This window comes from Seriola aureovittata, chromosome 18 (genome assembly GCF_021018895.1).
Source record: "Seriola aureovittata isolate HTS-2021-v1 ecotype China chromosome 18, ASM2101889v1, whole genome shotgun sequence".
NCBI lineage: Eukaryota > Metazoa > Chordata > Actinopteri > Carangiformes > Carangidae > Seriola > Seriola aureovittata.
In genome coordinates, this window is record NC_079381.1 from 3,375,773 (window position 1) to 3,397,500 (window position 21,728).

At 39.8% G+C, this 21,728-nt stretch overlaps 2 protein-coding genes and 3 non-coding genes across 6 annotated transcripts; 3 read left to right on the plus strand and 2 right to left on the minus strand.

Annotated features, from left to right (window-relative positions):
- Nucleotides 1-916: 916 nt before the first annotated feature.
- nars1 (asparaginyl-tRNA synthetase 1) lies at nt 917-15,039 on the minus strand. Of its 2 annotated transcripts, none has more exons than XM_056403980.1 (15): nt 14,869-15,039; nt 13,161-13,243; nt 12,957-13,022; nt 12,370-12,462; nt 12,053-12,142; nt 11,328-11,406; nt 11,092-11,162; nt 10,551-10,637; nt 9,644-9,865; nt 7,754-7,953; nt 6,053-6,188; nt 5,682-5,795; nt 4,299-4,430; nt 3,300-3,431; nt 917-2,402 (listed from the first exon to the last, which is right to left on the minus strand). In XM_056403980.1, the coding sequence occupies exons 1-15, from the start codon at nt 14,885-14,887 to the stop codon at nt 2,271-2,273; spliced, it is 1,656 nt and encodes a 551-aa protein (XP_056259955.1). In that variant the 5' UTR covers nt 14,888-15,039; the 3' UTR covers nt 917-2,270. The 2 variants fall into 2 exon arrangements, with proteins under 2 accessions (XP_056259955.1, XP_056259954.1); XM_056403979.1 differs by having other exon boundaries at nt 14,848-15,038.
- A 1,035-nt stretch (nt 15,040-16,074) lies between these two features.
- Nucleotides 16,075-18,731, minus strand: LOC130186062 (tripartite motif-containing protein 16-like). Its single transcript, XM_056402780.1, has one exon. It carries the CDS (start codon nt 18,521-18,523, stop codon nt 16,829-16,831), a length of 1,695 nt encoding a protein of 564 aa, XP_056258755.1. The 5' UTR covers nt 18,524-18,731; the 3' UTR covers nt 16,075-16,828.
- A 1,994-nt stretch (nt 18,732-20,725) lies between these two features.
- On the plus strand, nt 20,726-20,797 carry trnap-ugg (transfer RNA proline (anticodon UGG)). The gene has a single exon. It is a non-coding gene; the product is annotated as a tRNA-Pro (tRNA).
- A 225-nt stretch (nt 20,798-21,022) lies between these two features.
- On the plus strand, nt 21,023-21,094 carry trnap-agg (transfer RNA proline (anticodon AGG)). Its single transcript has one exon. It is a non-coding gene; the product is annotated as a tRNA-Pro (tRNA).
- Nucleotides 21,095-21,378: 284 nt separating this feature from the next.
- On the plus strand, nt 21,379-21,450 carry trnap-ugg (transfer RNA proline (anticodon UGG)). Its single transcript has one exon. It is a non-coding gene; the product is annotated as a tRNA-Pro (tRNA).
- Nucleotides 21,451-21,728: the final 278 nt, after the last annotated feature.

Genomic DNA, 21,728 nt, shown 5'->3' on the forward strand with positions numbered 1-21,728 from the left:
ATGTGAATCATAAAGCCAAAGAGGATCCAGGAACTGTATTTAAACATACCCACAAAGGAAGAAGGAAGTTCTTTTACACACAAACATGTCTCTGTCTGTTTTCACAGTGTTGCGTAACAATGCCAGTATGGTTTCTCTTACTTTGAAATTCAAGAGAAGTGGGTTTCCCCATTCATGTCCTGTCAGAACAGTCAGTGTCCAACCATCTAGTGGCCAATAGAGGAACTGCAGTTGCACACACTGAACAGTCATCAGCTGATTTCTGGCTGTTTATGTGACATGCAAGTAGTCAACCACAAGCAAACATCTAGATGAGCAATCTCAGGTGCTTAAACTGTATTGATAACATGATTTAGGAATAAATGCACCAAAAACAAATCTTTTATTTTAAATTAATTTACTTGGAACTGTCATTCCTTTGTCTTTTATCACTCCAGTGAAATATGTGTACATTTGTCCATACGATAGTATCGGCTTCTTTAATGGAAGTGCATTATGACTTCCATATCTCTTTTAATGTATTTGTGTCTCATTTCATTCTGAAATCAGAATATGAGTGTGTGTAATAATGTTAATAATGTTTCCAATGATATAAGAGTATATTGACAAATTCTTTTTACTGCTACATGAAAGTACATTATTATGTACATAAATGTGATAAAGTGATATTAATGTGACAAATAAGACAGTGTAACTTTAAATCTACTTAAAGTGTACATCCTAAAAAATACAGTATACTGTACAGTATGTACATGTATCCATTCCTTTACTAGTTATGGTTCATAATTTGTTTTTTTAAAATGTATTTTTAATTAGTGTGCTTTGTCTGAAAAACTGTGGTCTGAAATGGAAAACCAAATGATCTGGGCGATGAGGTGAAACACCCAAACTGAAGAAAAACTCTCAAACAACCATCTGTTTGAATTACATCTCATTTAAGTGCAGTTTATTGATCTGAGGAGTATTTTCAGACGAAGAGGCAGAACAGACAAACATGATGAGACCCCCTGAGGCCTGACGCCTCCGTCACATTTCTAAACCACCATCATTTGATGACAGACTGCTGTCCATGTTTTTTTTTTTCCAGACTGTTACTTTCAGGAAAGAAGAAGAAAATGTTCCCAAGTATATGAAACGTGCTTAAAAGCGTTGCTGTTGCGATTTAAGTTTGTCGAGTGTGTGTATGTGTGTGGCGGCACGGCTTGTAACTGTAGATCAATTATAAAAGGTTAAGTCATACTTATGAGAAAATGTTTCCTTTTTTGTTCTCCACACATCTTTAGAGGGAAGGACACACGTCTCCATCAGGTTAGTTCAGATACAGAAGTTAATGTTTATATTTCTGTGAATCTGACTCAGAATTTCAGAAGGTGGGATTTTTGTTTTTTTCAGATTCAGAGTTTTGTTTGACAAGATTTTGCTCTGCATCTTGCTGATACAGTGTTTGTGTGATTTTCAATACAAATTTGGCATCAGTTTTACTTTAGCCAACTACAAGTTCAGGTACTTGGGTCCTGAAGTTAAAGACACGTGTTGTGAAAGCTGACATGATTGTTTACGTTAGAAAACAATAGGGTGGCTGCAAGTTCAGTCACCTAAGATTTAAGTACGTCTAATATCCTAATGTATCTATAATACCAACTACTCAAGTGTTGACATATCTGCAAACAGTTTGTATGGATGGTGGATAGTTTACCACGACATGTTGAAGCATTCAAATTTAACTTATGCTTTATTTTACTACAAATCTCCGCAGGAATTTGCAAATATTTACGTACTAAAATCAATGATCATGCAGTTTATAAATCTCTGCAACTGCATAAAGTAAACTTTTACAAATTCCTGTGAATAATTATAATAAAATAAACAGTAAACTGAAAAAAGCAGCACTGAGAATCACATTTTAGACATTTTCTCCAGGACTTGCAGACACACTGTACAGTCACAAGAAACTACAGTGTTTATTACTGGTTAAATAATCAGCCGTCAAGCATCAGCAGAGGCAGAAATGGTCAGATTCAGGTTTCAAGTCAGAACAAATGAGGAGGGAGCTGTGTAATATGAGGCAGAGGGATTTCTAACCGTTTGTGAAGAGACATGGAGTTCACTGTAGAGATTTGAGCTCTTCAGAAAATAAAACAGCTAACAGGACAAAACGTTGACTTGTTTTACATTTGATGTAGCGACAGATTTTATGGCTCACGTGCCAGGTCCAGATACAACTAACAGAATGTATAGGTGTGTGTGTGTGTGTGTGTGTGTGTGTGTGTTCAGGGTCGGCAGCGCTGGATGAATCGTGGGTACAGGCAGACGTCTCTGATGTGATGTCTGTTCAGCAGCCAGGTAAGGAAGCGCTCCAGACCCAGACCGTAACCGCCATGAGGACAGGTGCCGTACTTCCTCTGAAACACACAGTCAGACGCAGCAGCCTGTTAATACACACCATTACTAAAACAAACACAAACACAGTAACTCAGTAATAGGGTTGCCCGATCATGACCATGGGGTTACGTTATATTACATTACCCTATGAGCGAGAGAGAAAGAGGACTAACTAAAAAAACGGACACTTGAGTGATGACATTTAGATGACGAATACACTTTATGGCTATGTCAAAACAAAACTGTCATCACAAATAATGCGTCACTCTCAAACTGAACTAAATGACGTGTTTTCTATCTGTCTGTCGCTCTCCTCCGCTCTTAAATCACAGCAGCTCCTACACACAACAAGCAGCTTCTTTACAATCAGCTGGTCGGAATGTGTGTGTGTGTGTGTGTGTGTGTGTGTGTGTGAGTGTGTGTGTGTGTGTGTATGTTGCAATCATGGTTATATGCGGTTATATACGTGAAACTGTGGCAATTCAAATTTGGTCTTGACATTTGCAAAGGCATGAACCGATCGTTCTGATGATCATCGATCACCAATATCATGGTCCATCGGCACAACCCTACGCAGCGAGGCCAAGTGCCCACTATATGATGTGACGACTTCTTCGCACATTTCAGCGAGGTTTCGACGCCCCAAAATGTCATGTGCATGTTTTGAAAACACGCTGCAGCATATTTTTATTTCAACATTTCACCAAAGACTTGTTCTGGCTTCTCTGTGTATCATCTGTCACATCTGTCACTCTTAAAAAAACAATAATATAACAGGAAAATGTTTTGGTGCTTTGTGTTAATGATCAATATGATTAGACTAAACGATTCATCAGCTAATACAGCTGAAGAAAAAAGGGAATCCTGCCTGAGCCAAGGTGCAAAAATAAAAAAAAGCACTCTCAGTTTTCCTTTACCTGGTCAGTGTACCAGTAGTATGGGGTGGAGTCGATTCCCTCCCTCTTGTATCCTTCCAGCAGCTCCTCAGCGTCCCAGATACGCATCGAGCCTCCAACAATCTCACCAACATTTGGCATCAACACGTCAACCTGCAGGACAGTCAGTCAGTGACAGTTAGCTCATCAGTTAGTCACATAACATCAGAGCTTTGAATAGTAGCTTTTAGCCTTTAGTAGACTCTTTCTTTATTAAGCAGTTAATAATCAATTCTTATTATAAATAAATACACCTTTGCACAAGATGCTCAGCTAAAAATAGCTAGATATGTATCACTGCAAAACTCGCAGACCATGTGCAATCATCTTACAGTCTTTCATGTACGGTCATCTGTGGTGTTCACTGCCAACAGGAGACTTTTGTTTCCTGACTTTACAGCGGGAACACACTGTCTGCGTTGCGCGGCGGCTGCGTCGCTATGCGAATTCTCTCCTCAGCTTTTATCATATGAAAATGTATGTATTCCTTTTTTTTTTAATTGTTTTACAACATACAGTTTTAGTGTTTGTTGTTAGTGGTAACATTGATAGTTAAATGCTTTATTTTACGTATAGATTAATGTGTACATAGATGCGGTGGCCTGTGTAATTGTGTAATTATACTGATACCTATTGATGTACAGTTTCATTATTTATTTATATTACAGAAGCACATGGAACTTCATGTTGCACTTGTCATGCATCTGGTGCCTGAATGAAGCTTCCTGGATATTTAAGTCTCTGGTTAAGTTCTTACTGGACACCCTGCAGCGGGTCAGTTCCTCATTAACTTTATTAACTAAGTTGTAGTTTTTTCAGGTTGTGTTGCCCGCAGGCTTAGATTTGTTGTTGTACTACGTTACTGCATTACAGGGGCAGGTGGCAGGAAACAAACACACCCACATGACTGAATGATCAGCTCGTTTAGAAGGTCATAACGCCCAGAATTGAACTAGATTCGAGTGCGATTGAGGTTCGTACCGACTCAGTGAGGCGTTTGTCCTCAGGGCAGCGCTGCATGTAGAAGGATTTGATCTCAGTTGGGAAACGACAGAGCAAGATGGTCTCGTTGATGCTGTCTGTCATCAACCTCTCTGGAGCCTCAGGGATGTCCTGAGAAGGACAGACAGAGAGAAACAACAGAAAGAGGGAAACACACGTCAAAACCGACCATACTTTAATTAAATATCAAACCGAGACCACTGTGATGTGTAAAAACTCCAGTTTATACTTGATTGAGTAACAATTTCTTCGACGTTGTTACTGCCAAAAATTCACAGTAGGTGCAAATGTGCATTTACAATGCTGTCTAATAATAACAGAACAGATGTTAGAGAACTGATTATATTTAAGTATCATGACTGAGGAACAACATTATGAATACAGTGACAAACAGCCTGAGCTCATAAATCACTCGCATATAAACACAGATGGGATTTCTACGGAAGCCGAGAAAGGCCATTCTCGCAAATATATATATATTTTCGTTATCTCAACATAACAAAGCTCGTTATCCCGAGATAAGTAGATACTATCAGGAGAAAACAACTTTGACTGAACCTCACACACTAAGTCGTGAGTAACACTTCTCCCTAGCAACAATCCTTAGTGACTCATTAGCTGATGAGGACTGATCTGAAAATGATCTTGTGTGAAAAGCCACAGTCTCATTTCTGCCTTTGATTGAAATATATTGTTGATCACTGGTTGTCCTGATATTTGCACTTCACAGCTCTAGAAGTTGGCATCTGCATCTGGTCTCTGATTAACAAAGTCATTATAATGAGAAAACAAGCTTTGTTATCTGGAGATAATGGGATAAAAAAATATTTGTGAGATGGCCTTTTTCGGCTTCTGTAGATGTCAGAGTTGGTCATATGTTGCTGATGTGTATCAGGGCTTCAGTTCACAGTAAAGACAGCAGTCTGTGTGAAAAGTGCAGGTGAGACCAGACGGACTGGATCTAAAGACCTGCAGGGTTCTAATGAAAGACACTCTCAGGTGCATTATGAGAAATGTAGGACTATCTCAGACTATGTTGCTTTGACTTTAACCTCATGAGTCTGTAATGAAAGTGCAATACTAAATCACTGGATTACCCTTTAAAATCTTTTCTTAAAACTACTATATACTTTATACAACTTTATATATCAAAAAAATGAAACCATTATTTGTTTTGCTGCTTCTGGTACATTTTATTTGTTCAGTTTTACTATACTCTTTTCAACTTCTAATGGAAGTAGATTCACGGCCACTGATACAGTTGTGTCATGTTGACACCTGAACCAGCAGCAGCTCATTTGGAGACTGATGTGTGTTAGATATTATGATGGGTGTGTGTTGTGCGTCATGTTCAATCGTCACCTCTCCAAACTCGTAGTAGGAGCCATCATCCTTCTTGATGTCGTGCTCTCTCAGCCACTCGATGGCGTCAGTGTAGTTCATCCTCTTGAACGGCCTCTTGGGGGGTTTGAAGTTCTGGAAAAAAACAGCAAACACTACCATCACATGTAACTCCATACGACTCCATCTGCTAATGAAGATTATGTGATCAAAAGCTCCAGAACAGCTTTGAAATGGACCTTGAGTTTTTGTCAGCTGCTATTTCCAAGGTGAAGAACGAACAGTGGAGCTCAACTTTACTACCACTGTTGCCATTATCACCAAGTATATAACTGATGATGCCTTAACACCTCCTTTTAACTTGAACTCGCTACCACAAAAAAGTGATGTACCGGGTTGATGTCGTAGAGCAGCTGTGCGGCGGGGGATTTGAGCACTCGGTCCACCACGTCACACACCAGGTTCTCCAGTCTGTTCAGAAGGTCCTCAAACGATATGAAGGGACACTCGGCCTCGATGTGAGTGTACCTGAAAACGGAAATTTAATTAATTAATGACGTTACAGAATTAAATAATCAGAGGGTGGCTTATAAGCTCAGTGAACAGAGACGTCCTGCTGTAACTTTTGTTGCTGCAGATGTTCGTGATGTCCACCCTCATTTTCCAGATAGGATCTCAGCTTGAACATGTAGAGATGGATTTGAGAAGTTTCCATTTCCGGTCAATTATGTTAGTTAGTCTTACAGTTTGCTTTCAGAACCTCGACACTGTTAAGAGGAGGAGACTTCAGGAGGTTCAGTCAATCAGAATAAAGTGGGCTGTTAAGAAGCTGAGCTGATATTGCCTGTTTGAGTCAGAGGCTCCACTGAGTGGCTGGATAACAGACAGCTTGAGATAAATAACTGTAAATCATGAAGAGCTACTGCGGTGGAGTCCCAGAATAAAACTATAGAGCTAGAAATGAGTATAATAAGTGCCCTTTAAAAGATGGTGCTTACATTACCCACAATACAACAGTGACATCACTTGAGGCTATTCATTAGACTTTGTGTAAGTCCTTCTGGAGCCACTAAAGGCTTTACACTTTTTTACATATGTAGAGACTTGGTGGGAGTCATTTTTAACTGAATAAAGGGAAATATTCTTACAGTTTAAATATCATTTTTTTTGTCCACACTGAAACACGGTGATCACCTCAACCTAATAATTATTTAGCATCATATGTGAGAAGAAAAAAACCCTCAAGTGCCTCTGAGCAGGTTTACTGGCTGCACCAGTTCACTAAGAAGATAGTTGACCTGATTGACTTCTGTATGTGTCTCGTCTGCCTCCTCTACAGTCTTTGGAGAGATGTAAAAAGTTTATTATATATAAGTAATTGTTACAGTTCAGCAAACTGTGGCTGTGTTTGGGCACCTCCTCAGTTAGTGGAAGTCATGTTTTTGTTACTGCACAAAATCACCGCGTGTAGCTCCGTGCCAACTATAATGCAATACCTGATGATCATTGTAGGATGTAGGTTTAAGTTCCATGTCACGGTTATCAGTATGTGCTCTGACTAAAAGCCAAATGTGATGGTAAAGGGGAAAAAGTGCAGAGTTAATTACCCTAACTGTGCAGCTTCAGGGTAAATATTTGGGCGTGAGCAAATTCTGTGCTGAAGTCAGTAACTGAGATGCTGTCATGATGCATGTCATGTCTTTTCAGTATTTTAGAAATGTATCAAGAAATAATATGTTGGGAATGTGGTTGAAGGGTGAGGGTATGCTGTGTGGTGCTGGGACATACAATACGAGGTATATGTTGATATATGTGATGTCATCTTGCTGCACTTTCTCGGTGTGTATGTTTAAAGGACGAAGTAAATTCACAAAAATTCTGACAAAAAAGAAATTTATAATCTAAACAAGATGAATTTGTACATTTTCCTCTGGACAGACTGAGGTTTCTCAGTTGTTTCTGCAGCTGTTCAACCACACTACATCATTCACAGTCTGAATCAGTGTTCACACTTTCTTCCTCTCTGTTTTTCAGTTCCTACACAGAGCTAATTTAGTGTAGTTATTTGTGAATGCATTGAACAGCACACTCACTCAGACAGGTGTCTCCGGGTGCGAGACTGCTCGGCCCGGTACGACTGGGCGATGCAGAAGGTGTCGCCCAGGGCAGGTATGCAGGTCTCCAGGTAGAGCTGGGATGATTGTGTCAGGTATGCCTGCTCGCCAAAGTAGTTGAGGTTAAACAGTGTGGAGCCGCCCTCCACCTGAGTCTGCACCAGGGTCGGAGGAGTGATCTACACCCAGTGAAAAAGCAGGAAACAAAACAGCCGTTAGAGAATCTGTGATCCTGAGCTCCCAGTTTTCTGATCTACAACAGAACACCATGTATATCTGCTGTAAGACGCTCACTGAATCTTTAATCCCCTCTGCTTCATGTGCACAGACCAACATACAAAACATTCAGATGGCAGGATAGTTCTTAAATTGTATTAAAAGTAATAATCCTGAAGGTGTTCATGAAATAAAACTTGTTATTATTCATGGCCTGCATTTTTTAATTGAGCAACAGCCATTCACTATATTTATATTATGTAATTAACTCTCTATATAGTAGTATTTAATTTTATTTGCAGAATTTGTCATTCCCACACTGACTTAATTGATTACCTACACAAACACACATGCATGTAATCTTTGCACCTCATTTTTATCAGCCTTACTGTTTACTGCAGCTGTATCAGAGCTGTATTAAGTTACTGCTTAGCCAAACAAACATTTCCTAATATTGCGTCACATTAAAAGCATTCGAAAAAGCAAAGCATGCAGTTATTTTTATTGTGAAGCAGTCACAGGAAATGCTGTGTATTGATGACTGCAGTTAACCACAAGCATTCATTAGAAATGCTTCTACAAACTAAGACAGTGATCATGTTCCGCACAAGTTTTAAATTCTTCCAAGGCATCAATGGAAAAGTCAGGAGCACAACTCCAACACCTCAGCAAGGTAACAAACTTTACTGTGTCCCGCTTTTGTTTGGAAAACTACTTGTGGCGTGTGCAGCATGGAATCAGATCCTGGTTGTCAGAACTTTTGACTCACTACATTAAAACAACTTGAGTTTGTTTGGCTGCACTAGAAACGGACACATCAGCTGCTCTTCTGTTGGGTTTCTGACAAAGCAGCTGCTCCATGGCTGTTTGTTATAGTATTAAACCACACTTACCATTATGACAATAACCACGGTGTTGCTAAATCAACCAAGACTGAAATCTTAAGGAACTTTAAGATAACTCAACATAGTCAATAATGGATTTGAAAAGCAGATTTGGTAATGGACTCATATTTGGCAGATTGCTACTGAAGCTCTAGATAAGACAATCAGCTGAAGTCTACAAACTCTGGCTGCGGACATTTTTAGATAAAATGTGCACATAAACCAAGTAGCTGAACAAGAGAAAAATGAACCCTTGTCTTGCTGCCTCAAAGAGACTCTCTAGTAAAACTGCACTGCCATGACAATAATAATTCAGAATTCAGTAAGAGGCCAAATGACTTGTTAAGATGTAGTTATTCAGCTGCACAGAACTCGGAGCCTGTGGCTGAGGAGAAAAGAAAGAAAAGGTGCTTGTTTATTTTAGTGAAGGTCAACACTTGACTTTTACAGACCTGGCACCTTTTTTATTCCAATCCGAGCAGAAGCTACAGCTGATATAACCTGCCATCTGTGATGTGAGTCATGTCAACCAATTAAAGCAACAGTCTGAACCAGCTAAAAGTGAGAAGTCTTCTATAATCAAATGTTTTTTACGTTGCTCTTTGCTCACAAAAAATAAATTCAATTAATTAAAATAAAATTAGAGGATTTGTTATGAACCTGGAACTGAAGAACCTTTTTTTAAAAATGAAAAATATATAGAATATATTTGAAACTCAAACGTGACTGTATCAAGGAATAACTTGTCATTTCAGTTGCTGTGCTTCACCTCGTAGTATCCCTGGCTGAAGAAGTGATCCCTGAAGCACTGTGTGACGGTGGATCGGACTCGGAGGACCTTGGAGACGTTCTCTCCTCTGATCAGCATGTGACGGTTGTTCAGCTGGACGTCGACATCAGACTCTTCGTTCAGCAGGTTGTCTGCCCCGCCCGCCGGAGCTAAACCGATCAGCTCCCAGAAGTCACAGTGCAGCTCATGGCCTCCGGGCGCCTGGGAGAGGAAGACAAAAACTCACTGACGACCTCATCATGTTTTATTCACGTATTGTATTTCACTGGTAACACTGGTGCTACTGAGTTTCTCAGTTGGTTGGACTAGCACATGATTTCACAACCCTTTCTTGTGAAAGAGGAGAGGCTCAGTGTTTCAGGGGATTATACTATTATGAGAAGTGTAAAAAATTTTCTTCGGTTTATTACAAAATTGTGGCAGGATGAAACATTGGGTCCCTGCAGGTTTTATGTTTCTTATCATCATTGTGTAACTAAAATGTTCTTTAACTGTTTAAACCCACTAACAAGTTTAGAATCAGGAGCAATGGGTGGGTCATATAGTCTACAACACACTCACAGTCCAGCATTCCCCTTGAGACGTAACCATGTTAGTAAGGAGTACTTTTTTCGTCTTCACTGGCTCATTCAGTGTCTCCCTGCAGCCTGCACTCTCATCATCAGCTGTATCTGGGTTTCAAATATTCCGCTGTCGACAGCTGAGCCAGTGAAAAAGAATAAGGTACTACTTTCAAGCGGATGTAAACTTGTTGTCTGATTTCCTGCGTAACCACATTTCCCTCAGCGACCTGCTTTGCTGTGTGTGTGTGTGTGTGTGTGTGTGTGTGTGTAGGTTAGTGTGTGTGTGTACTGCAGGTGTTAACTGTGGCAGCAGGTGTGTTTACCTGTTTCCCCTCAGGAACTGGAGTGACAGTCCCGTACAGAGCCACTGTACTCTCTGTGGACAGCAGCAAGCCGTTGTAGCACTGGCACTGAAGACAAGAAGAAAACACGTTGGTCACAATCTTGATCAACCTCTCAGCTTGAAAAATTAAACTTCAACATGTGTGATTTCAATAACTTTCCACCAAAATGTGCCAATTCTTTTTGAAGTGCCTTATATTGAATTGTAAATTGGTACATTTTAAAAAGAATAAACAACCAAATGCTAACCTTCCCATGTATATACAAAACATATGCATGTCAAAATGGGAACTTTATCCTGTTTCAATTTAATTTAATTTAAAAATAAAATTGCTTAGACCTAGTAGCTTTACTTTTGTTGTCCTTTGGTGCTTTTACCCCTTCACACATTAACCCTTTTTACAATATAAACATTTTGTCCAATCTTAAATTGTTATATTACATGTATAAAGACCAAAAATGACAGCACAGTGATGTAACCTACTTTAAAGGCTGTGAAAAGAAGAAGTTATAAAGTTGTACCAGTTTATCAGACAGGACACACTGGAGGAAACCAGTTCCATCTCTCAGCACAATGAACATCAGGTTCTTCCCTGGAAGAGACAAAAATATACAGTGAACAGTCAACTCATACAGCAGAGACAGAAACGAATCTAACACATAAACCAACTTCACACTCAGTGGTGTGATTTGACTGAAAATTGATCAAGAACAACAAAAAGTTAAAACCCATTGTTTTCATGTGTTATGCTCCTCACCTTGTCTCCTAAGGCGATGAACCCATCCAAACACTTTGACTCTTTGACCTCTCTTTGGCTCCAGATGCAGAATTTTAACCTGTAAAACACATCCCCCCTCTTCTTTAGCTCACTCACATCGAGGGCTGAGCACTGAACCTCAGGACATTACTTGTACAGATAAAAAGAAGTTTGTCGCACAGAGCACATCAACAGCTGTCAACTACCGAAAGTTGGAATTGAATATCTGGTCAGATTTGTAATTTTGTGAATTTGAGGATAAATAAAGTTCTTTGGATTGAAATGAAATGTAATGATACCGATCGATCTTCTCATATATAAGTCTGAAAGTTGGCAACATGTCAAACTATTCCTTAAATAAAGGGTTTATAATAAGTATAATAGGTAAGCACGTGTAAGGACATTTTTCAGTAATGTATTTGTCAACAACTGCAACTCCTCATTTTCATCCACATCCATAATATAAACACTTTAATGATAATGATAATATACTATAGTTGTAATCGTATACAATGATAACATCCTCCAGTTCTGATACTTTCAACTGCTTATATAATGTGTTATTGTAAAATATAATCCAGATTAAATATTTTTATACTGGTTATAAATGCTCAATAATAAAAATTAATTGCCCCAAAAAGCATTAGATTAAAGTTTTAACAGTTACATTCACCAACGTCAGGAGTAGTTCAATAACAGAAACAGTGTGAATGTGAGAGTCTGACCGATTCAGGGTCAGGCAGGCTGGGGTCTTTCTCAATGACGATCTTCTTGGCTTCCTCCAGGTTCTTCTCTCTCCTGTCGTTGTCCTCTGTCTGCACAACAAACATGCAGCAAACATTTAAAGACGCTAAAGCAGCACACAGAATGAAAAACAAATATCCTTATGATTCACTGATAGAGGGAAAAAACATGAAGTTGCCCTTAAAATAAACCATCTATTCTATGTTCCTGTGGCAGAAGCTGATCTGAAGCTTGCACACATGCACGCACACACACACGCGCTCGACACACACACACACACACACACACACACACACACCTCCTTCTTCTCTTTGGCATCACTCTTCATCTGCTCACGGTTGAAGGCCTTCTTTGCATTCTTCATCTGCGTTTTAGAAATAACCGCCCAACGCTAAGGAACAGAAAGAGAAGAAACACATTGATGAAGAGACTAAGAAACTTCCAGTGAACTAATAAAGGCAGCGTATAAAGTGGGTAAGCTTCTTCTTTTCATTGAGGGACTGTGGGTTTTTACATGTCAATGCTTTTTCTAAATTTTAGTCTATGTGAGGCCTAGTCTATGTGAGCTACAGTGTACAGTATCGAGTACATCAAGCAGCATCATGACCTGATTTCTGAAGGTTTTCAACAGCAGCCAAACACAGCAGCAAACAATCACAGTGACAGCAACCTTCCTGTGAGAGGATAAACTAGGAAGTGAAAGCAGATGCTGCTGCTTTGACTGGAAAAACAAACTGCTAACTTGTGCACAGAACAGTAAAGAAAGGATTTCTTCATGTAAACCAAGACAGGATCATTTCCTGTGTTTTTAGTAGGAAGATATCATGAAGGTTAAAGTGCAAAACAAACAAACATATGAATAATATTAATAACTTTTTAACCAACCTCTCCCTCCTTCTGTGATTCTACATAAATGGTTGGGAACGGCTCCTTCCCAGCAAACATCAGAGCCTGTGAGGATTTGATAACACAACAAGGTGTTGACACACATGACATCAATAATATCACTGCTTGCATGAAGCACTTTAAATGCCACATACCTGAATATATAATAAAAGTAGTGGTACATCATGCTACATGACTGCTGACCTTGAGAGGAGTTTTGAAGGGTTTCTGCTCCGTGCCGTCTCCATCCTGGTCGCTGCCACTTTTGTCCGACACATACAGCTCACCTGAGAAACAGAGGCAGAGTGAGATGCCTGACTCCCTCCCAGTCAATAAAAAATACCTGTGAAAACCATGGTTTTTAATATTTGCTAGAAATTAAAGTTTGCAGCTGTTTAAGGAAGTTATTAAGCTATTTTTCATACAAAATTAAACTCCTGATGCCCAAAGCGGCAAGATGAATGACAGAGAACGGATTCTCCCTGAGACCGTAAAATCCAGATATGTATATTTCCATTAACACCAACAAAAGCCTTGTTGAAGGATGAGTCAGGTTTTGCCTCACGGACAAACATTTGAAAGTGCTTAGTCATACGAGGCTTTACCAGACTGGTAACAATATGCCGGCGATGTCACAAAAGGGACTCTGCAGGGAGGTTTGGGTTAGTGACACCTTCCAATCAAAGCAAACACATCCATAAACATACTGTATATGTCCAAAAGTATGTGGACAACTGAGTCAGCTTGGACTTCCTGAGTTTACTCCTACAAGTTTACGATTGTTGTGGAGATTATTAACAATAAACCAAGTTGAAGAGAAGCTCAGAGTAAAACAAAGAACATAAACAGTGACTGTGCAGCAACAGCTTCCTGTCCACTAATGACTTATGGCAAAACTGAAAATACCTGGATGTAACCTCAGTTCTGTAAATACATGTATGTTCAAGTATGCCCCACCATTGCTCAATATCACAAAGTGAGTGAAAATAATATGAGCATATTCACAGTTACTGTGGGGAATATAATTAAAAGTACAATATGTTCAAATCACATTAAACAGAACCCTCTAGCGCAGATGCGGCATTACAAATTCAAAACCTACATTGACATTTAAAGTTATTGCAGAAATTGAATTAAGCCCTAACATGAAGTATGTGAAAAGCAGCCCCAGACCAAAAATACACCAAAGGATGTGCCCAGAGGTTACAGATACGACCAGGGTTTCCTCCACCTTAAAATCTTCCATTTTCAAAATCATCGCCAATATTTGCTGTAAAATTTGTAAAAATGTTCATGATTTGCTTCAAAACAGTCAGTGCTTTAAGGAGGCAGCACCCATTAGCCACCAGAGGCACAGAGGCTCATCACTCTTTCACTTTCACACTGACATGAGGTGCGATGTGTAGCCTACTATAGATCTTTATATACACTTTCTTTATAGATGTCTCTGGGTGGATCCAGACTAGCTTGATCCTACATATAGTGAAACGCTGAGAGACGAAACTGAAGTCACATCCGGTGTCTCTATGGAATCAACAGAATTAATTGATATTATGGAGCGACTAAAAGACAGAATAATTACAAAGCGAGGTCAGATTCATACACCGGGTTAACTGAGTGACGCAGCCTCTTAGCTGCTGCATTGCATACTGACAGCTGGCATAGCTACATATTAGCTTAGGTTCTGCGACTTTTATTCAGGCGGCTGCCCTACGTATGTTCGCGTCTGTGTAAATATGTTCCATTTGAGTGTACATCGAATCAGAAACCAGCCTTAGCTACATGCTAGCTGCTAACACATCTAAAACTGATGCAATACGCGACACACACATGTCTCTGGTAGCTGGCTAACTAGCTAGCTACCTTTGGTCTAAGCTACTTTCCTTCTTACCCACTGAGACTTGCTCCACACCTTTTGTTATCTCCGCCATGTCAGTCCAGTTGCTACGACAGTCCACTAAGGAGGGGAAACTAAATAATTTTGATTCAAAACAATGGAAATGAAACCCCCAGGAGTGACTGCCGGTGGTGCCTATTCAGCCACGGACACGCAACTTTACATCAGCCCAGCCTCAGCTCGCTGTAACGGTCAGAGGAGAATACGCCTTCTTCCCTACTGCACAGGTCTCTAGCGCTGATTGGCCAGAATGGAAACGTCAGTCCCATAACAGCAAATCCGATTGGTTGTGTTTCTTGTCAGCATTAAAATGATGCTCAATCACACAAATCTGTTTCTCAGGAAAATATATGTAGATAAAAGTGTGTGTTAATAATGTTGTTGTTTCAGATATTTTTCTGAAGCAACGACATAATTGTTTCATTGATTCAAAACAACATGATTTTCTAAAAACTTATCTGTAAAAAAAATTTAAAAATAATACTTTTTTCTCAAATAACGAGATAATTATCTCGTTGATTGAGAAAAACATGATTTTTAAAAACTTCTCTAAAAAATGAATTAAAAAAAAACTTTTTTTTTTTAGACTTGTGTACATTATGATGTACATACTGATTAATGTGTAGTATTTTATTTAACTATGGCTGCACCCAGTGAGGGACACGTTGACTGTTGGATGATTTAGTCTCAGGTCATTGTTTCACGCAGCAGCTCCACCTGCTGTTCAAACTAGGAAACTACCAGAGGAAGTTAAATACATCAGTTAAAATCAGTCATAGACTCTACTCCATGTTCACTGGTATGTGTGCATTGATGTTAATGACTGATGATCGATCGAGTTACTTATGAAAAAGTTTTTCTGCCCCCACAGCAACAAGCAACAAAAAGCCTTATTCATATATAGCCTATATAATACATCAATGTATACATAACACATACACACCCTTAAACAAACTTAAAATAAATAAACATATTCCAAAAAACCAGCCAGAAAAGAAAAATCCTGAAATAAACCTTTACACATTTAAGCAGTTTTGTCAACCATATTTTTCAGAATCATAATTTAGATTTTACATCTGCACTAAACATCTTTCACTTTGTTGCGTTTTAGGGTAGGAAAATGTGTTCTACTGTTTTAGTTACAACTTAGTTTAATGTTTTCTCCAGCAGTTTTGACAGGTGAGTAATGAATTCACAAACTAAAAATAACTTACAACAATGTAATTCTTTAGCAAAAACAACTTTATTGATTGATTGATTAATTGTGATTAATTGATTTGATTAACATATGATTAATGATTCAGTGATAGAGACAAGGCTTGTTTTGCTGCTCCTTAAGGTCCCATGAAGTGAGACAGACACACTAGAAAATATTACAGCAACAATATATATATATATATATATATATATATATATATATATATATATATACAGTATATAACAAAACAGGAAGGAAAACACACAAAAGAAAAGATTTACATAGACCACACAATAAGTTTCAGATTTCTCATAAATAAAATTGTCAATACCAGCAGTTTTTTTCAAAGATCTCTAGAATTTGGCAAAAATCTGTGTATTTCACTACAAATACCCCAAAATCTAATAAAGTGCATCATGAGATTTAGCTCTGTATTACAACTGTCCGTTTATTTCTTTTCTAAATATGTGTCACGTTCTGAGATACCTCCCTGTTGCCCTGACCTTTCAAATCAAAGGATATACTTTAGCTTGCAGGAATGGTTCTTATCACAATGTCACTGCACAGATTAAAATAAGAAATATCTGAAATTGATAAATGTATATTTTTTGCTATAATTTCTAATGCATTATTTCTGTTATTCTTTAAAAAACTATGGATAAAAATTTCAGAAATATGAAAGAAGACATCAGAGTCACCTGATGGGCAGATGATCTCTGGAAAGTCCGGCACTAAAACACTACAGCAAAGAGAGCTCAGTAACAAAACTGAATCAGTCTACTTGAGCTCACACAGCTCAGCTGTAGATACAAAATCAAGCCTAAGTCCAGCATAGAGAGGCTGAGTGAATGTGGTCTGGACTCTGTGGAGGAGAGTCATGGTTTGAGAGACGCTGTAGAAGGACAGAACACCTGCTCTGTGATCCAGGTAAACTCCTACTCTGGAGGACTGAGGGCCTGAGACGGGAGTTTTTCTTTTGTCATGTCTGAATTCATAACTTTTGTTGACACATTCTAAAACCCAAGACTTATCATTGTGTCCAAATCCACTTTCAACTCCTGTTCTGTTTATGTCCTTGTATGTGACTGCTACTGAAACTCCTCCTCCACTCCACTCCACCTCCCAGTAACAACGTCTGGTCAGACTCTCTCTGCTCAGGACCTGAATCCTGTTAGTGAAACTGGGTGATTCTGATTCTCTGACATATAAGTCTACTGCAAACTGCACCACTCCTAAAAATGATGGTTCCATTACTGCTGCTTTTCTGTTCCCTTGTAATATCAACAATGTGTGAGCTGTGCTTGGATCCAGTGTGATTTGTTGTGAATATTGTAAGAATTCACCTCTGGTCTTGGGCTCTGCTGGCGGCAGTAAAACGTTCACTTCAGCCACTGTCAGTGAGATCTTGGGCCATAACTCATTAAAAATGTCACATAATTTGTCTCTGGCCTCTGATGCAGCTGCCATCACATCCTCAAAGTAGCTCAGAGGACGGATATTGATGCTGGGTGAGTCTGTACATTCACTGGCTTGTGACAGTGAAGTGTAATTGCGGAGAAAGTGGGAGTGATCAGGTGTGTGTGAGAGCTCCTCCAGCTCAGCATCTGTCCTCCTCAGTCTGGTGATCTCCTGCTGCAGTTCCTCCTCGTACTGTTTGGCCCGACTGACCTCAGTTTTCTGCCGGGATCTGATCTGCTTTTTCAGATCAGAGCTTCTTTTCTCCATGAGACGGATCAGATCTGTGAAGATCTTCTCACTGTCTGTCACTGCTTTATCAGCAGAGTGATTAATGGCCTCCACCTCCTGCTGAAGCACCTTCACATTTTTCTCTCTGCCCTGGATCCTCTGCTGGATTATTTGGCGACTCATTCCGAGCTCTCTCTGCCTCTCAGCCCTTTCTGCTTCTGCCAAGACAAAGTCGTGTTCTTTATGTTCAGCCATGGAGCAGAGATAACAGATACACTGCTGATCAGTGCGGCAGAAAATCTTCATCACTTCACCATGACGAGTACAGATGTTCTCCTGGAGCTTCTTTGAGGGGTTGACCAGTTTATGTTGTTTAAAGGCAGGAGATTCATAGTGAGGCTGGAGGTGCTGCTCACAGTAAGACACCTGACACTGCAGACAGGACCTGAGAGCTTTCAGCTTTCTCCCAGTGCAGAAATCACAGGCCACATCTTCAGGTCTGGCATAGCAGTGATAAGCTGGAGCAGCTTGGAGTCCAGTCTTCTTCAGTTCCTCCACTAACTCTGCTAACATGGTGTTTTTCACCAGGACAGGTCTTGGTCTGAAGGTCTGTCTGCACTGAGGACAGCTGTGGATCCTCCTCTGATCCTCTTGATCCCAGTGACTTTTAATACAGCTCATACAGTAGTTGTGTCCACAGGGAATAGTCACTGGATCCTTCAGTAGATCCAAACAGATGGAACAGCAGAGTTTTTCCTCGTCCAGCTGAATTCCTCGCTGCGCCATTTCACTTCCGAGAGACGGCGAAAGTCAAATCACTTCCAAGTAAAAGCTGCCATATGATCCAAACCAAAGCTCGATTTCTTTTCTCAATTTTCACTTGCTCATCTGCAGTGAATAGGGCTCGTCTGTTGGAAATTCACAGAATTACGATTACACACTGGGATCTGTAAAGTGGCAGATCTCTGAAGGGGGCAGAAAGCCGGAAGCATCTGTTATAAAAACGACTGGCTGAACTTTAGAACAAGAAGAGGAAGGAGTGGTTATTATGCTTGGGTTCCTTACAGGAAGAGGAGTGGTTTCTGCAAAGCAGTGTGTGCTTTTGGGTCCTGTTACTGATTAAATGAGTGTGAGACATAAAACTGGGCAAGTTCAACCTAGTAACATGTTTTGCTCACAATCAGTTATTGTAAAGTTCCCCTTTGAATAGTGTTTCTACATTAGAATACTGCAGCACCCTTCACTGCTCAAATATCGACAGAATGAAATTAATTAGCATCCTGTAATGACCATTTGCTGTTGGAACAACAGCAGATTCTCTGCTGAATCACCAAAGTTGGAATTATACTCCTTCAAAAGTATCCGAATACATAAGAGAGTTTTATAATGGGACTCTGTAGGTCGCAGAGGAGCTGACATGCATATCTCAATCTCAATAAAAGGCTGGAACATCTTTCTCCTTTGGCACATAGCATCATTCGTGTTTCATGTTTCTTTTATATTTGAACTTGGTGTTAATGTGTCTGTTTCAAACTCTCCTCCTGACTGGAGGTGGGATCAGCATGACAGCTCGCTTGATGTGTGAGAGAGAAACGAAGACACAAGGGAGTGGGAAAAACTGTAGAAACACTAGGAATGAGGGAGAGATGCCACAAGACCAAAACATACAAAGTCAATGATCAAAAAAAAAAAAGGTAGGATAACAGACAGGCGACTTTGTTCTAGTGGCTCCGCTGGTGGAGCGCGTGTAATTAGGACTAAGTCCTTGCCGTGGCCCTTTTCTGCTTGTCATCCCCTCTCTGTTACTATGAATGTAATAAAAGCAAAAGCCTAAAAAAATTTCTTTGAAAAAGAAAGATAGTCTGTCTCTTCTAACTATATCTCTGATTGCTCATGTTACAGTTAATGCAGCTGAAATCACAGATCAGTCTTTGGCTTTAATTTAGGCATTTCTTTAGGCCTCACAAACATATTTAAATGAAAAAATGTTCCAAAGCTCAACTTAGAACTTGTGATATTTCTTGAGATAAACTTCAATGTTTCGTGGCTCGTTGGTCTAGGGGTATGATTCTCGCTTAGGGTGAGAGAGGACCTGGGTTCAACTCCTTGATGATCCCAATGTTTGGAATTCAACAGTGGTGGCTGTTTGTGTCACACCAGCCCTTTGGAATGATACAGTGATGGTTGTTCTCCACATGTGTGTCAAAGTAAACCTACCAGAGCAATTAAGAGGGTGTATCATTTGGACATTGCAAAAAGCACATGTGCACAAGGGTGACAAATGACAGAAAAAACTAACATGAACTCTTAACATGTTTTTGGGCCACCAGAACACCTTCAATGTACCCCGGCATTGATTCTACAAGTCTATGGAATCTACAGAAGGAATGGAATGCCATTTTTCTTGTCTATTCTCTACGTTTTACTTCACCCTCTATTTTGCCAAGGGGTTGTTCTAGAAAATGGATATTCTTGCTTATGTTTCCTCCTTTGATGTTAGGATAAAGTGTTTACATGCCTTTTAGAGGGCATTATGAGTCTCTTGACTGTTCATTAAAGTCTGACTGTGTATGTCTTCAGGCCTCACAAACTTATTTACATGTTCAAATGAAATGAAATGCTAACCTTTTGTCGCTCGTTGGTCTAGGGGTATGGTTCTCGCTTCAGGTGCGAGATGTCCCGGGTTCAACTCCCGGACGAGCCCCTTGTTTGCAAAGGTCTGGTAGTGTCCATTGCTATCAGCCCTGAAATGCACCTGAATTTTCTGAGAACATGCGCTCGTTGCTCATGTCTCCTCCTTTGACATTAGTATCAAGTGTATGTTTAGATACCTTGTCGAAGGCGTTATGAATCTCTTAACTCTTCATTCATGTCTCACTGTGCTTTTCCTTAGACCTCACAAAAATATTTAATTGTTCAAAAGAAAATATGTTCTAAAGCTCAACTTAGAACTTGCGATTTTTCTTGAGATAAATTTCAACTTTTTGTGGCTCGTTGGTCTAGGGGTATGATTCTCGCTTTGGGTGCGAGAGGTCCCGGGTTCAACTCCCGGACGAGCCCCTTGTTTGCAAAGGTCTGGTAGTGGCCATTGGTATCAGCCCTGAAATGCACCTGAGTTCTCTGTGAACATGATAGAACATATGCTCTTTGCTCATGTCTCATCCTTTGACATTGCTATCAAGTGTATGTTTAGATACCTTGTCGAAGGCATTATGAATCTTTTAACTGTTCATTCAGGTGTGTCTGTGATTGCGATTTTTCTTGAGATAAATGCTAACCTTTTATGGCTCGTTGGTCTAGGGGTATGATTCTCGCTTAGGGTGCGAGAGGTCCCGGGTTCAACTCCCGGACGAGCCCCTTGTTTGCAAAGGTCTGGTAGTGGCCATTGATATCAGCCCTGAAATGCACCTGAGTTTTCTTAGAACATGTGCTCTTTGCTCATGTCTCCTCCTTTGACATTAGTATCAAGTGTATGTTTAGATACCTTGTCGAAGGCGTTATGAATCTCTTAACTTTTCATTCACGTCTCACTGTGCTTTTCCTTAGACCTCACAAAAATATTTAATTGTTCAAAAGAAAATATGTTCTAAAGCTCAACTTAGAACTTGCGATTTTTCTTGAGATAAATTTCAACCTTTTGTGGCTCGTTGGTCTAGGGGTATGATTCTCGCTTTGGGTGCGAGAGGTCCCGGGTTCAACTCCCGGACGAGCCCCTTGTTTGCAAAGGTCTGGTAGTGGCCATTGGTATCAGCTCTGAAATGCACCTGAGTTCTCTGTGAACATGATAGAACATATGCTCTTTGCTCATGTTTCCTCCTTTGACATTGGTATCAAGTGTATGTTTAGATACCTTGTAGAAGGCATTATGAATCTCTTAACTGTTCATTCAGGTGTGTCTGTGCTTTTCTTTAGGCCTCAAACATATTTAATTGTTCAAATGAAAAAATGTTCTACAGTTCAACTAAGAACTTGCGATTTTTCTTGAGATACA

Coding starts and splice junctions, on each gene's coding strand:
- nars1 (XM_056403979.1), bottom strand. CDS start 14,887: ATGGCGGAGATAACAAAAGGTGTGGAGCAAGTCTCAGTGG. Junction 6,189..7,753: donor ACCCGGAGACACCTGTCTGA/GTGAGTGTGCTG, acceptor TTCCGTTTTCAG/GTACACTCACATCGAGGCCG. Junction 2,403..3,299: donor ACTACTGGTACACTGACCAG/GTAAAGGAAAAC, acceptor TGTGTGTTTCAG/AGGAAGTACGGCACCTGTCC.
- LOC130186062 (XM_056402780.1), bottom strand. CDS start 18,523: ATGGCGCAGCGAGGAATTCAGCTGGACGAGGAAAAACTCTGCTGTTCC.